This window comes from Saccostrea echinata, unplaced genomic scaffold (assembly GCF_033153115.1).
Source record: "Saccostrea echinata isolate AGI-Se365-2 ecotype Australia unplaced genomic scaffold, CSIRO_AGI_Sech_v1 ptg000028l, whole genome shotgun sequence".
NCBI lineage: Eukaryota > Metazoa > Mollusca > Bivalvia > Ostreida > Ostreidae > Saccostrea > Saccostrea echinata.
Window position 1 is genome coordinate 15,122,119 of NW_026889777.1, and position 15,128 is coordinate 15,137,246.

Below are 15,128 nucleotides of genomic sequence, written 5' to 3' on the forward strand. Positions count from 1 at the left end.
AAAAGTTTGATACAAGAAAATATTTTATTGCCTATTTAGATTTTTTATACCCCAAATATGATACCTTTTTAGTGCAAAAAGGTCACACAATAATTTATGCGCATTAATTTGCATGATTTGTCCAATGATAAAGATTATTCAAACTATTTTACGTAAAATAAGATTATATTTATTGCCATGATTACATCTGATAAAATATGATAAAGATTAAAGTGATTGTCCAAAGAGTTACAATTTAAGATGAATTTACAAGAGTTACAATTTAAGTGCAAAAAGGTCAACTTCATTGTACCGTAGCTCATTAAGATGCACACTGACCCCCTATTTTCTTTGCGATTTTGAGTCATTTTATATGAGTACTTATCTAAAATATACTTCTCAAAAAATCCTTGATATAACAAATTTCACGAGTGACATACCTTAAGTTCAAACATTTCTCTTTTAACAAGGGACGGATTTTACGCTGTTAGACATTGGTTGTGGCTATGGTAAGCATACAAGAGAGGTGGCTAAAATGTACCCTAACTCTACTATTTACGGTATCGACTCGGATAAAGTCTCAATAGATCAGGCCATCAAAGAACTTCAAGAAAGTGAGCAGAAGAACATCATCTATATCCATATGAAAGGTGGACAACTCCCACAGGAATGGACTGAAAAGTTTGATTTCGTCTTAATCAACGATGTACTTCATGATGCATACGACGTCGATGGAATTCTTAAAGAGACAAAGCGAGTCCTCAAACCAGATGGCTACGGAATGGCGTATGATCCCCCTGTATCTTCCTATCCCCCAAAACAAGTCAACGAGCCAAAAGCACAGTTTTTCCTTCCCTTTAGCCTCTTCATTTGCCTTCCGGTCAGTTTATCGGGTCCGTTTGGAGAAGGACGCGGTGCTGGTTGGGGACATGAGCGCAAGAAACAGGAAATAGAAGAACACGGATTTCGAGTGATTAAAGTTGGCGATAAAGATACTGATACCGTGCAAGAAGGCATTGTTTTCTCGAAAGCGAATTCTTAAATTGTTGACATTTCACAGTTTTACGACACTTAAAGTGAATCCGACCAAATTTTATTTTGGGTCTTTCATTGTGTTTTATTATATTCAGTATCAATAATGTACTCATACCAGCAGGGTTCTTTATTATAAATACATTGTAATTCTTCTAACACATCTTTATTCACTTTTGATTTTTATATGTTATTTAATGTTTTATATACTCATGAAGGAGAAAATTCTCCAGCTTTGATAAAAGGTTGAATATTCTTTTCTTCCTTTCTTTTTTTCTTTATAACAAATCATGATATAGACACAATGAAGACGAATCGGCAAGTGTTTGCATCACTCTGAAGTTACAAGAAAGCCTATTCACCCTCAAAATGAAGACTGTATTTGCCTCTCGGTCAGATGCCTAGAATATAATGTTAAAGGTAAAGATACCGAGCAGTAATTAATCTCATAGATCTAGAAAAACAAAACAAATCGTGAAAAGGGCTAAAACATCAGGGGTGGGATCAGGTGTCTTGTAGGAGTAAACATCCCCTGTCGACCAGTCACACCAGCAGTGAGCCCTATGTGTTGATCAGGTATACGGAGTACTCCGTAGTATTAAGCAAAAGGCCTAACAATTGGTTTGAAACATGTCAATCAAACTACTACCTACAGATATGCTGAATTTGCAAGCAATGTTATTATAACGGCCGAATTTGTGAAAAGCTTACTTTAAACGGGTTGTTGAAATCTTTGTTACATCAACAGATTTTTGTCAGTGTTTTGTTCTTATTCAGAGCAATCTCCTGCGTATCGAATCAGTTGGGAGACATAAACACCAAATGCAGGTGATGTTTGAATATTGCTACATAAATACGGAAAGTTGACTATGGAAAAATTGAGGTAATCCCATTAGTTATAAGCTAGTCATTTATGGAGGGTAATCGTGTTCAAAAATCCAGACTTGTAAGTTTGTAAATCTTGTAATCGTATCAGTTTCATGGTCAACATATGTAATTAGGTAATTCTGACATCCAAGCATGTAGTTCCGAACATACAACTGTGTTGACTTTGAGTTTATGCTATATGAATGTGTGTATTTTCGATGTTGTTAATTTTGTTTTCCGGAACTTATATTTCCGCGCTCTGAATAAAACACAAACGCAATTCACAACTCTACAAATGTAAAGTCTACACGATTTTGAAAAACTATGGAGGGGCATCAGTACTACAATTCTTTTTAAATGTTCTTAGTTTTTTTTTATTGTAACTTTTTGTTTTCCAAATTAAATAGATTCTCTAGCGACTTCATTTTTTTTATTTCTTATTTAAATTCTAACTTCTTGTTTATATTTTCCAGTTTTATTTTATTTTATTTTATTTTATTTATTTTACTTTGGCAATTTTGCTTCCCTTCGTATTGTGATTCTATCTTAAAATTTAAATTATGTTTCACTTTACCTAACGTGTTACAATATTTACGGTAACAACTATAAGCAGAATCGAAAGTTTGAATAAGAAAGTAAAACTAAAAGAGTTGAATTAAGGAATCCGAATGAAATTTAAACGAAAAGGGGCGCTACGGCCTTTTTTAGACATGCATGTACATAGAGATCTTGCGCGAACAGTCTACAAAACGTAGAAATATTTCCCTGGAACATGAATTTTTCATTATTATTTTAAAAACCATATTCTATAATTCTTGAGTGTTTTTTCTCATTTTCAGGCCCATAGGAAGGAATTTTGGGGGGTGGGGGTGGGGGGAAGCAGTGGGCACAAAACAAAAATTTCTTGACCCCCCCCCCTTGAAAAAAGAGCCATTACTGTGGATAAATTAGCCTTGATTTCTTTTCGTATATATTTACCGACAAAATAATTGATGGGGCAAAATCGGAATTAGCTTTTTTAAAATTGGTATAGCATATACTGGCACCCTACTTATATACTACGGACCTGGCCTGGGGCCATAAATTTAGATGAGTTCACTTTTGATCTCAGTCTGTCTTTTCTATATACTACTAATTCTTTTGGTAAAAGTGAGACTGTGATCAACAGTGAGCTCGTCTAACTTTTAAGGCACTGGTGCATGATGTTTCAAATATGATAAATACGACCTCCAATTTTGATAGCCTGCTTAAATTGTACACAAAAATCAGGTATCTTTAAATTGATATTGTCATCACATTATTTTTTCAAAGTAGGACTAAGATAAAAAAAAATCACTTCAACAAATCTCAGGGCCGAAGTATAGGAGGGGGCGAAAGGTAGGACTCCCCACTTTTTTGTGTGGAGAATAATCTTTTGCAGCTGTTTAAATATGAAAATTCATTTATAGGCTGCATCCACCCCCCACCCCCCACCCCACCCCCCCCCCCCCCACACACACACACTTCTTTTTTGCAGTATCATCAAACTCTGGTAAATTATTGCGTTGAAAAAAAAATTACTGAAATGTTAAAAAAAGATCCGAAACAACGTCTCCCACGAAGAAGGAGGAGTTTTAGCAGTTTATTTATACATTGATACGGATCTGCATCTACTGAGTGGTTGTTTTTTAAAATATGATATTATAGCAGTTAAATTTTCTATTAGCTCTTAATAAAAAGTGGCACTGATCACATTAGCCTAGCGGTTAGGCGCTAGTTTCGTATGCCATGGGAAGTTCAGAGTTCGATTGCCCTACGTTCCCGTGCCGGGCCAAACGTAAGACGTTTAAAATACGTGTTGCTAGTGACTATTCCTTCGGTACTGAAAGTCAAATTGAATGATTTTTCGGTTAAGACCTTAAAAACCGAAGCTCCTCTAGATCCACGCAAGCCGTGTATACGCGGGTAATGATTCATATCACATCGTCAAATAAACAAAATTAATAAAATAAAATTGGAACATATAAACATAAGTTAGAATTAAATTAAATAAGAAATTAAAGTGAAAAATTGACGATAACGATTAAAATACAAATTTTGAAGTTTTAATAAAAACAAGAAAAAAATCTAAATAATTTATTTCACTTGCAAAAAAAGAAGTTAGAATAAAAATAATAATTATGGTACTGATACCTCTCCATAGCTTCTCATAATCAAAATTCGACAATCATGTAGACTTTACAGTTGCAGACTCCTTGTGTTTTATTCAGAGCTTGGAAATTTAAATTCCGAAAAACAAAGCTTACAATGAAATATATGAGATAGCGAACAGTATCCAAGCTCAAAAGTCCATTAAACAATACAAAATAGGAGCAGAGCAAACACGGACCTCCAAACATCAGAGGTGGGATCAGGTCATCATATTGTTTTATCAAAGTAGGACTAAGATAAAAAAAATTCACTTCAACAAATCTCAGGGCCGAAGTATAGGAGGGGGCGAAAGGTAGGACTCCCCACTTTTTTGTGTGGAGAATAATCTTTTGCAGCTGTTTAAATATGAAAATTCATTTATAGGCTGCATCCACCCCCCTCCCCCCCCCCCCACACACACACACACTTCTCCTTTGCAGTATCATCAAACTCTGGTAAATTATTGCGTTGAAAAAAAAATTACTGAAATGTTAAAAAAAGATCTTAAACAACGTCTACCACGAAGAAAGAGGTGTTTAAGCAGTTTATTTATACATTGATACGGATCTGCATCTACTGAGTGGTTGTTTTTTAAAATATGGTATTATAGCAGTTAAATTTTCTATTAGCTCTTAATAAAAAGTGGCACTGATCACATTAGCCTAGCGGTTAGGCGCTAGTTTCGTATGCCATGGGAAGGTCAGAGTAAGCCATGGGAAGGTCAGAGTGTACTTTCACAAAGATGGCGGACTGGTCAGTCGGCACAACGATTGCTCTGGTCATCACCATATTATTCTGCAGACTGAAATCAACAGATGACACGTATACACTTATAAAGCGATCAACCTATCCTGCTGATGACGATTGTGAGTTTATTAGCTTAAACTTTACGACACATTTAGATGATTATGTATTGAGTATTATCCACCCAGCGAGAATTCCTTTGTTTACTTCCCGCCATGATAGTCGAGTGGTCAAAGAAGAATGTCTATACAAATATATTTTCATACTCAGACTTTTGCTAGCAGGGGATGTATCACTCAATCCCGGCCCGATCAAGTTTCCATGCTGAATTTGCAATAAGCAAACAAGGCGAAATCAGCAACTTTTCACATGTGTAGATTGTAAACAAAGATGCCATATGAAGTGTATTGAAATCGAAGAAATGATAAAGATAAACGAAAATCATCTCACATGGTCATGTAATAAATGTATTTCAGAGATCAATTCGAACACTTCTGCTACATCAGATGACCTAGAAAGTGATAACGGCGAAGCATATAATATATTTGATCGACTATTAGAAACTAGGTCACGAAATCCAAACAAGTTTATGTGTGCCTACCTGAACATAAACAGTCTCCGATTTAAGTTTACATACATAAAAGAACTGCTTACAAACAAAACCGTCGATTTATTATTCCTTAGTGAACGAAATTAGATTCCTCTTTTCCCGATGCACTTTTCTCCGTGAATAATTATCACACGTGGCGTGCGGACCGAAATTCCTCTGGAGAAGGTATCATAGCTTATCTCAGATCCGATGTCGCCGGAACCCGCAGACCCTAATTGGAGGCGGATGAAATAGAATCCATTGGAGTTGAAATTTCAATAAACTCTACTAAAGAATTTTTTCTAGGTTGTTACAAACCACCATGCATGAAAGATAGCAAATTTATAAATGATTCTTTATCAACATTGGACAAAATTTCTGTCAAATATGATACTTTTTTTATGCTAGGAGATTTGAATTTTGATTTAGCAGATAGTAACAAATGTAAACCTTTACTAGATATCTGTGATATATTTGATTTATAAAATGTTATAAAAGGTAAAACATGCTTTACAAAAGAAGGCAATGCGTCCCAGATTGATGTTGTTTTAACGAATAATACGAACATTATAGCAAATCATTGTAATTTCAATATGGAATAAGTGATGTTCACAACATTATTGCAATACAGTTAAAAATGGAAACCATGTTAACAACTCCTGAATACAGAAATTACAGAAGCTTCAAGAGCTTAAATTTAGATTCATATATGGAAGATTTAAGATCTATTGAAGAATCTTACTCTGGTGTTTTACAAGGTGACCCAAACATTGTTTTTAATAATTTTCATAATGATTTAACTCGAGTAATCGACAAGCACATTCCAACGAAAAAGAGAAAAACAATAAAACCATTTTTGACCAACAAAGGTACAAATGTCAGAAAAAATATTATACTGTCTGAAAATGAAAGTCTTGTGTCTGATCAAGTTCAAGTATGCAATATCTTCAACAACTTTTTTGTTAATGTTGCAAGGAATATTGGAATAGATTGTGTTGATGTAAATAGTGAACATCCTAGCATTGTTAAAATCTGTGAGAGTATCAAAGATAAGGATGATGTTAAATCATTTTCTTTTCATCCTGTAGACAACGATTTTGTAAGTAAGTGCATAAACAAATTGGACCTGAAAAAGGCTACTGGAATTGATGGTATTTCGGCTAAGATTGTTAAACTTAGCCATGAACATATTTTGAACCCTGTAACTAATATTGTAAATTTTTGTTTATCTCATAATGTTTTTTCCAGATCGTATGAAAATAGCACAAGTGGTTCCTCTTCATAAGAAAAACAGTATTTTGGAAAAAGGAAATTACAGACCCGTTAGTATCTTACCTACATTGTCAAAAATTTTTGAAAGGGTCATTCACAGTCAATTATCTGATTTTTTTAATTGCCATTTTAATGACATGTTATCAGCTTTTAGACCAGGGTATGGCTGTCAGAGTGTATTGCTAAAGATTGTTGAAGATTGGAAGTTTGCTCTTGATCATAAAAAATATACTGCAGCAATTATGATGGATTTATCTAAAGCCTTTGATTGTATTCCACATGATCTAGTTTTAGCAAAATTAAATGCATATGGTTTTACAAATGCAGCTACAAGTTTAATTTCAAGCTATTTAAGCAATCGAAAACAATGTGTGAAACTGGGTAATGTTTGTAGCGATTTTTTTTAGAATTGTACAAAGGTGTTCCACAGGGTTCAATACTTGGTCCTGTTATTTTAAATATTTTTATCAATGATATTTTTCATTTTGTATCTGATTGCGACCTCTACAACTATGCCGATGATAACACTCTCTGAAACTCGAGTGACGATATTATCTGACTAAAAAATACATTAGAAGCTAATTGTTCAACCCTAGTTAAGTGGTTTGAAGATAACCAAATGCAAGCCAATCCTGATAAATTCCAAGCTATATGTCTCGGAAAGAAAACAAAACAGGAAAACTTTTGTTTTGAAATTGATGGTAATATGATTAATCCGGGAAACGAAGTAAAATTACTTGGCGTGACTATAGATTTTGAACTTAAGTTTAGCTCTCATATTTCAAACATTTGTAAGAAAGCTTCACAACAACTGAATGTACTTAAAAGAATAGGGGTTCACCTGACTAAATTAGGAAAACTAACAATCTATCATACATTTATCATGTCAAACTTCAATTATTGCCCATTAGTTTGGCATTTTTGTGGTGAACGAGAGACAAGAAAAATGGAAAAAATACAGGAAAGAGCATTGCGTTTCGTCTATGACGACTACAAAAACTCATATAGTTATCTTCTGGATAAATCAAAATTGCCATGCTTCAAACTCCGGCGTATTAGAACAATGGCCATAGAATGTTTTAAGATTTTAAACAAACAAAGCCCATCTTACCTGCACGATTTTATCCATATTAAAGAAACGCCATATTCTTTTAGATATACGAAAACTGCTGTTTTACTAAAAACAAGATCAACAACATACGATTTGAAGTCTTTTAGATATGAATCCGCAAAACTCTGGAACTCTTTACCAGAATCTTTTAGAAATATTACTACTTTTAACCAATTCAAATCAAACATAAGCAGTTGGTACGGAAATAGTTGTAATTGCTTTGCTTGTCGATAAATTTTATCTTTAGATTATAGTAAACAGGGTTTATTTCAGTTTGTTGGTCTTATTGTGATGAATACTATGTCATATGTCATTGTAATGCATTACGGGGTATGTTGATATTTTAATAGTGTGATTTTTAAGTACTGTTTCTTGTTTATTCGTATTGTTGTATTATATGTAATATTATTGTGTAGTCGGAAAATAGCTCTTCAGAGCTAATGTTTTCTGTTTGAATTACCCGACTTTAAATGAATATTATCTTATCTTATCTAAGGTCAGAGTTCGATTGCCCTACGTTCCTGTGCCGGGCCAAACGTAAGACGTTTAAAATACGTGTTGCTAGTGACTATTCCTTCGGTACTGAAAGTCAAATTGAATGATTTTTCGGTTGAGACCTTAAAAACCGAAGCCCCTCTAGATCCACGCAAGCCGTGTATACGCGGGTAATGATTCATATCACATCGTCAAATAAACAAAATTAATAAAATAAAATAAAATTGGAACATATAAACATAAGTTAGAATTAAATTAAATAAGAAATTAAAGTGAAAAATTAACGATATTGATTAAAATGCAAATTTTGAAGTTTTAATAAAAACAAGAAAAAAAAAATCTAAATAATTTATTTCATTTGGAATAAAAATAAATAATTATGATACTGATACCTCTCCATAGTTTCTCATAATCAAAATTCGACAATCATGTAGACTTTACAGTTGCAGACTCCTTGTGTTTTATTCAGAGCTTGGAAATATAAATTCCGAAAAACAAAGTTTACAATGAAATATATGAGAAAACGAACAGTATCCAAGCTCAAAAGTCCATTAAACAATACAAAATAGGAGCAGAGCAAACACGGACCTCCAAACATCAGAGGTGGAATCAGGTGCCATGGAGGAGTGAGCATCCAATGCCGACCGATCACACCCACCGTGTGCTCCTTGTTCTATGGTCGATACAATGACCTTGTCATGATCAGCAAATACAATTTATCACTGAGTCAAATGCTGACTGATGTTTTTCATACTAATTGTTAGGCCATTATTTACACACTGAATTGTCGACGGATTTTTCCGTTATTTCCCGATCATGACAATGAGCACACGGCGCGTCTTTTTCAAGTAAAATATCCAAATATGAAACAGATGTGTCCGACTCTGTGGGATCTTTTATCTCAAGCTCACTGGGATATATCGTATAGACATAAGAAGGGAAATAGCCATTGCTAATACATTGACAATACGTCGTCGATATATCTAAATGTCGAGTTGAAGGCCACAGCAAGCGTTTTCTTCTTTTCACGTATAAGAATTTTGACAAATACTGCTTCATATGAATACAAAAAAGCTCTGCTAATAACGGGGCGCAATTGGTACCCATGGGAATTCCAATAGATTGTTGGAAGACCTGGTCTCCAAAAACCACATAGATATTGTCAAAGTACTTGTGTGTGCAATCAGAATGTTTGTTTAACAAAAATAATTTTGCAAATGACCAATGACAAGGTATCAACAAATTATAGAGATTGCATTATATCAGATATCACCCCCACCCCGCCCCAACAAAATAGGTTTTGGACAGTTTATTATTTTTTTCTTATCAAATTAAATTACGATATAAAAGAAACAAAAATTGTCATGAAAATAAACATTTATTGCAAAACAGGAAAAAAAGAACAGTTAAAAGATAAAATAAATTTTGTTTCAATAGGTTTCGAATATGGGGTATTACTATAAGAATTCGCAAACACCAAAATTCGACATGGGTTATAGCTAGAATATCAAAATTTAAAACTATTTTGAAAATGCACACATCCTATAAAACCATTTAGGATTTGACAATGCCAGTACAGCATTTACTACAGATTTTTGGGGGAGAAACAGGGGACAATTAAATCAGCAATATTTTTGTTTGCGGGTTTGTAATGAAACCGTACCTTTTTCCTTTAGTCAAATATATAATTATCAGATTTCTTTGTACAATGAAATCAAGAACACATAGCAAAGTGATATAAGCTGGTGTTTCAAACATTGCATGATATATCATTGCCCTATTTCGAAAAAGAAAAAGCATATTTTCATATAAAATTTAACGATTTTTTCAACTTAAATACCAGGACCCGAATAGGACACCATACACCAAAACGCCCATTACATGATTTACACGTCCATTAGCTTATACCATAATGGCATCTAATTCTCCTCGGGATTTAGAGCAAATTGTAAGAGATGGACTGAGCACTCTTGTATTTGCTTTTGGTCACAAAGTTGGAATAATTGACGCCTTCATTGAATTCAAAAATCCTTGCACTGCAGAGGAACTCAGTCAAAAATCAGGCCAAAAGTTAAGGTAAGCCATGCTTTTTTTTTTTTTTTTTATTGTTTTATCAGTTAAAGTGGGAATTACCCGATAACTATTTGTTACGATACTAGACCACTCATATATTACCCACGTAATCTTTTTAAATAATCATTTACAATGTTTTCTTTGAAAACAATCAAAAGTTTGTATTGAATAATTTTATTGTAATATATATACAATGGAATTGGGCACAAGTTCTTAAAACTAATTTCGCACTCTCCCTACATGAGAAGTCTATAAATTTTGAGTTACATGTAAAAGAAGTTGGGAACAAAGGCAAAACCCCCCTTTTAATAATCCTTACAAGGAGTGTTAGGGGCTTCTTAGATTAGATAGCAGATATTACTACACACATGTAACTATATCTTTTGTAAGATACAAGATACAATACCCAGCTATACAATTCGGTATGATTATATGAAATTGAAATTATGTAGTAAACGTGTTTGTTCTATGAAAATGAAAAAAAAAAATGTAATAATTTGTGTGTCAGTTCGTATGCAATGAATTAATTGTGAAACTGTGAGTAGATTATGTTTCTTTTATTTAGATGTTGATCTCTTTAAATTTAACAATCATTCACTAGCATGAATGCATGTGCACTATTCCGGCAAAGTGTATATGCTTATGCTATATAAATACTTTGTTTATTATGCAAAAGTAATCGGGTGTTCATTATATAAAGCTACAGGAAGCTTAGTCATTAATAATTTTACATAAACATTCAGTATCAATCTATTTTAACTGTGGTTTACCTGACAGGTTTTTCATATCTATTATAAATATTTTAGTTTAAATATATTACTTTGTAGAAAAAGAGAATGAAGCTTATCTATAACTTTATACTCTGAATTGAGAAATTTTAAAACGTCATGCACTGTATCATATTTAAATAGCCAAATATAGAAGTTTGTGGTAAACATACTCGTATATTTGACATTTAAAAACGGAAAAAATATATTTTTTCTTTAAACACTTACCTCTTAATTCATCTCAAATTCTTGCTTTTTAGTATTAATAAACCTTGTTTATTAAACATACTGTAAAACCAAGTCTATATGAGAAAATTCATTCTATAATAGGTATATACAAGAATGGCTTGGCTGCATGATCTCGGCAGGAATCGTCAAACTTCACGAAGACGGCAAATATTCACTTCCATTTGAGAAATCCCTGCTTAAAAAGTATGGTTTAATTGCAAATGTGATCCCTATATTTAGCGAAATGTTTCCTCAGCTGGAGAAAGTCATGTCAAAAGATGGACCAAGGGGTTTGTTTGTGTTATATAAACTCACATCTCAGAAGAGTCTTTAACTACTCAAAATTGTTTTAGCACATCAAAGAATTTTGAAATGAATTAAAAAGTTTTCCTTTGATACCTCGATCAAAAACAAAAATCTATAACACTTATCTTCTAATCTTTAGATATTTATCCTGAAATGATAAAATTTAGTGAGAAAACGTATGAATGTTCAACTTATAGCTTAACTTGTATCGTAATACGTAACGCTGTGTTTAGTGTTTTCATCAGCTATAACGACGCAAAAATTACTTATTGTTTTTAATAATTTGTTATATGTAAATATACATCTACTCAGATGTTGAAGCTAGACGTTGATCGAGGAAAATGAATACCAGTAACTGATGTAATAAAACAAGAAAATATGAAGTCATTTATCAATTACAGATTTTGTTAAACTTCATTGCCAGATACTAGTATTATCTGGTACGAGGGTCGTTCAATAAATAATACAACAAACAGTAGATCATAATAAATGTAGATCTGTTAAATTTTATTATTTCATAATTGAAAAGTTCCATTAAAGAGCTCCTAATCACAGAAAACCCCATGATTTTTCCTATTGACCTTGCAAAGAAATTCTCTTTTAAAGTAAGCATGGTCACTTCACTGAGCTGAAAACGGTTTGAAATGATCTCTGCCACAAAGATGAAAATGAGAACGTATGTGAAAACTGTGCTTCTATACACAAATCGCCGAAGAACTCATATTAAATATATATATATTTATATGTGGAAAGAGTAGTCTTTAACGCTGTAAAGTTTTCAGACTGATTCAAAAATTCAAAAGTAAAAAAGGAGAGTTAAAATATAACGGCCAAACTGGTCGATTGATATTGGTAGGGACACCAAATATTATCGATGTTACGTGCAGCATGATATCTGAAAATGTCAGATTTACATCGAAAGACATTAAGACATTTCATCATCACAACATTTTATAGAATTCTGACAAACGAAATGAATATAATAATATGTCTATCAGTAGGTGCCTTATTTCTTAAAATGGCCTAAAATGTGCCGATGGTCTATTTAAAAACAAATATTTCAACAAAACAGAAGATTTGTTAAATTTGTGTGATGGATGACGTAACTTATAGCCAAATCGGAAGATCTACTTACTACCCAAACATTTAAACCTTTTAAGATTATAATCAAAAGAATAATATGGCATGGTATCCTAGGAAGACAAACCTAATGATTTAGTTATTTCTTTAAGAGGCGAGATGATCAGGAATTTTTCAGATCCACTTTATGTTTATGCTTTATTCACAGTTTTAGTTACAATAGATCAGAGAGGGTATAGAGCAAAAAGCTTTTTCACTTAACATAGGACCTCAAGTTCATATTATTGGTAAAACATCTGCTTGCAGAAGTCTGTGAGTTCGATTCCAGAAGGTTCTGGTGTAAGACAAACGATGTAAAATAGGAAGCCACTATTCCTCTCCAAACAAACAACATTAGCAAATGTTAATCATGGTTCTGTCGGACTGGACTTTCAAAATTGAGTGCCCTTTATTACTGTAGGTGCTGGCACAATTATTACCCCTAACTGCATTGTTAGCCTTAATCTACAGCATGTCTAGATTTTGTTTTTTCACCAGCTAGTGATGTCTCCATAAGAGAGAAAAATAATTTAGTAGAGCGATTTACTACAATTAATCGATTTCCCAGCACGCGTCAGTAAATATAAAGCTATCTGATTATATTCTTTCTTGTACAGGTAACAGACGCTATGTCGAATGCAATTTCTCGTTACTTTTTATTCAGGTTACGGATACTATGACCCTTTTCTTGCGTGGGTAGACACATACCGCACACCGGAAGCTCTTCAGGAGTGGAACAAAAACAATCTGCTTCCTGTATTAGAACTTAAACCAGGTTTGAAATTGAGAATATTCAAAATAACCATATTACTTAACAATAATTTATAAATTTTAATATAAGTTCAAACATTTCTCTTCTACACAGGGACCGAGTTTACACTGTTAGATATTGGTTGTGGCTATGGTAAGCATACAAGAGAAGTGTCCAAATTGTACCCTAACTGTACTATTTACGGTATCGACTCGGATAAAGTCTCCATAGATCAGGCCATCAAAGAACTTCAAGAAAATGAGCAGAAGAACATCATCTATACCCATATGAAAGGTGGACAACTCCCACAGGATTGGACTGAAAAATTTGATTTCGTCATAGTAAACGATGTACTTCATGATGCATACGACGTCGATGGAATTCTAAAAGAAACGAAGCGAGTCCTCAAACCAGATGGCTACGGAATGGCATATGACCCCCCTGTAAGCTCATATCCTCAAAAGCAAGCTAACAACCCGTCGGCGCAGTTTTATTTGCCCTTTGGCCTCTTCAATTGTCTTCCGGTCAGTTTATCGGGTCCATCGGGGGAAGGACGCGGTGTTGGTTGGGGTTACGAGCGTCGGAAACAGGAAATAGAAGAACATGGATTTCGAGTAATAAAGGTCGGCAAAAAGGATATTGACACAGTGCAAGAAGGAATTGTTTTTTCTAAAATTAATTCGTAAATAATTGTCATGGTGAATACTACGATAATTTCAGTGAATGGAATTCTTGACTCAATTTCATTTCGGTGCTATTTTTAACCTTTTATCATATTTGGTATCAATATTTTTAAACGCAATTCCACAAGTGTTTATTAATTAAACAGACTAGTAAAATGTTTATCATTGTCTTTTATGATATCTTAAGTAATGGTTTAGCTACCCATGAAAGAAAAATTCACCCCGTCTGAAAAGAGCAAATGTATTATCATACTCATTTACGGTATATAATCATTCTATTTTGTACGTTGATGACCAGTTATGAAGCATGTGCATCACGTTTAAAATTAAAATGTTCCCATTATTCAGATTGTACTCACTCTCCTACTTCAACACAAAAAGTCCCCTGAGTTATTAATGTTAACTATCTCACATCATGCAGACTTTTTCATAAACTCTCTGCTCACTCAAATTAAATTTTGCTTTAACTCTTATGATTTTCCAAAGCAAATGTATTTTATAAGTAAAATACAGACAATTATATCATAGCTTACTGGACAAATTTAAACAAAAAAGACATTTCAGCTTGACAATTTTATAAAGGAATGATAGACATTTATGTCATTATGAGTTATCTCTATTGTCAGAGTATCAATAAACCTTAAATATCTCACATCATACAGATTTTTTCCCTAGGTAGCACCTGAACTTCACTAATTTTATAGCAAGTGTAACTTGTTTATCTAAGGTTAATACGTATACATGTATATAGGAAAGTTTCTTTCTTTGTTGACAAATATTTAGTAGGAATCTTTTTTTTTTTTTTTTTTTTTTTTGCTTTTTAAAATATATATTTAGAATATGAAACGTTTGTAGGCATGTGCATTTACTAAATCTATCTTTGAAGGCGAGGTTTCAAGACATCAAAATGCATGCATGCAGTTCTCCATAGCTAGGCGAGAAA

General features: G+C 33.2%; 2 protein-coding genes across 4 annotated transcripts in view; both read left to right on the plus strand.

Moving 5' to 3' along the window:
* The window catches only part of LOC133194163 (demethylmenaquinone methyltransferase-like), a 33,642-nt gene extending 32,375 nt beyond the window's left edge, over positions 1 to 1,267 (plus strand). For all 3 annotated transcript variants that reach the window (XM_061330162.1, XM_061330160.1, XM_061330159.1), the window contains one exon: positions 450 to 1,267. In XM_061330162.1, the coding sequence (XP_061186146.1) occupies positions 450 to 1,021 (572 nt within the window). In that variant the 3' untranslated portion in view covers positions 1,022 to 1,267. The remainder of the gene's footprint in view (positions 1 to 449) is intronic.
* An 8,883-nt stretch (positions 1,268 to 10,150) lies between these two features.
* Positions 10,151 to 14,345, plus strand: LOC133194165 (uncharacterized). Its single transcript, XM_061330164.1, has 4 exons — positions 10,151 to 10,334; positions 11,429 to 11,616; positions 13,416 to 13,526; positions 13,617 to 14,345. The coding sequence occupies exons 1-4, from the start codon at positions 10,171 to 10,173 to the stop codon at positions 14,186 to 14,188; spliced, it is 1,035 nt and encodes a 344-aa protein (XP_061186148.1). The 5' UTR covers positions 10,151 to 10,170; the 3' UTR covers positions 14,189 to 14,345.
* Positions 14,346 to 15,128: the final 783 nt, after the last annotated feature.

Coding starts and splice junctions, on each gene's coding strand:
- LOC133194165 (XM_061330164.1), top strand. CDS start 10,171: ATGGCATCTAATTCTCCTCGGGATTTAGAGCAAATTGTAAGAGATGGA. Junction 10,335..11,428: donor AAATCAGGCCAAAAGTTAAG/GTAAGCCATGCT, acceptor ATTCTATAATAG/GTATATACAAGAATGGCTTG. Junction 13,527..13,616: donor TGTATTAGAACTTAAACCAG/GTTTGAAATTGA, acceptor TCTTCTACACAG/GGACCGAGTTTACACTGTTA.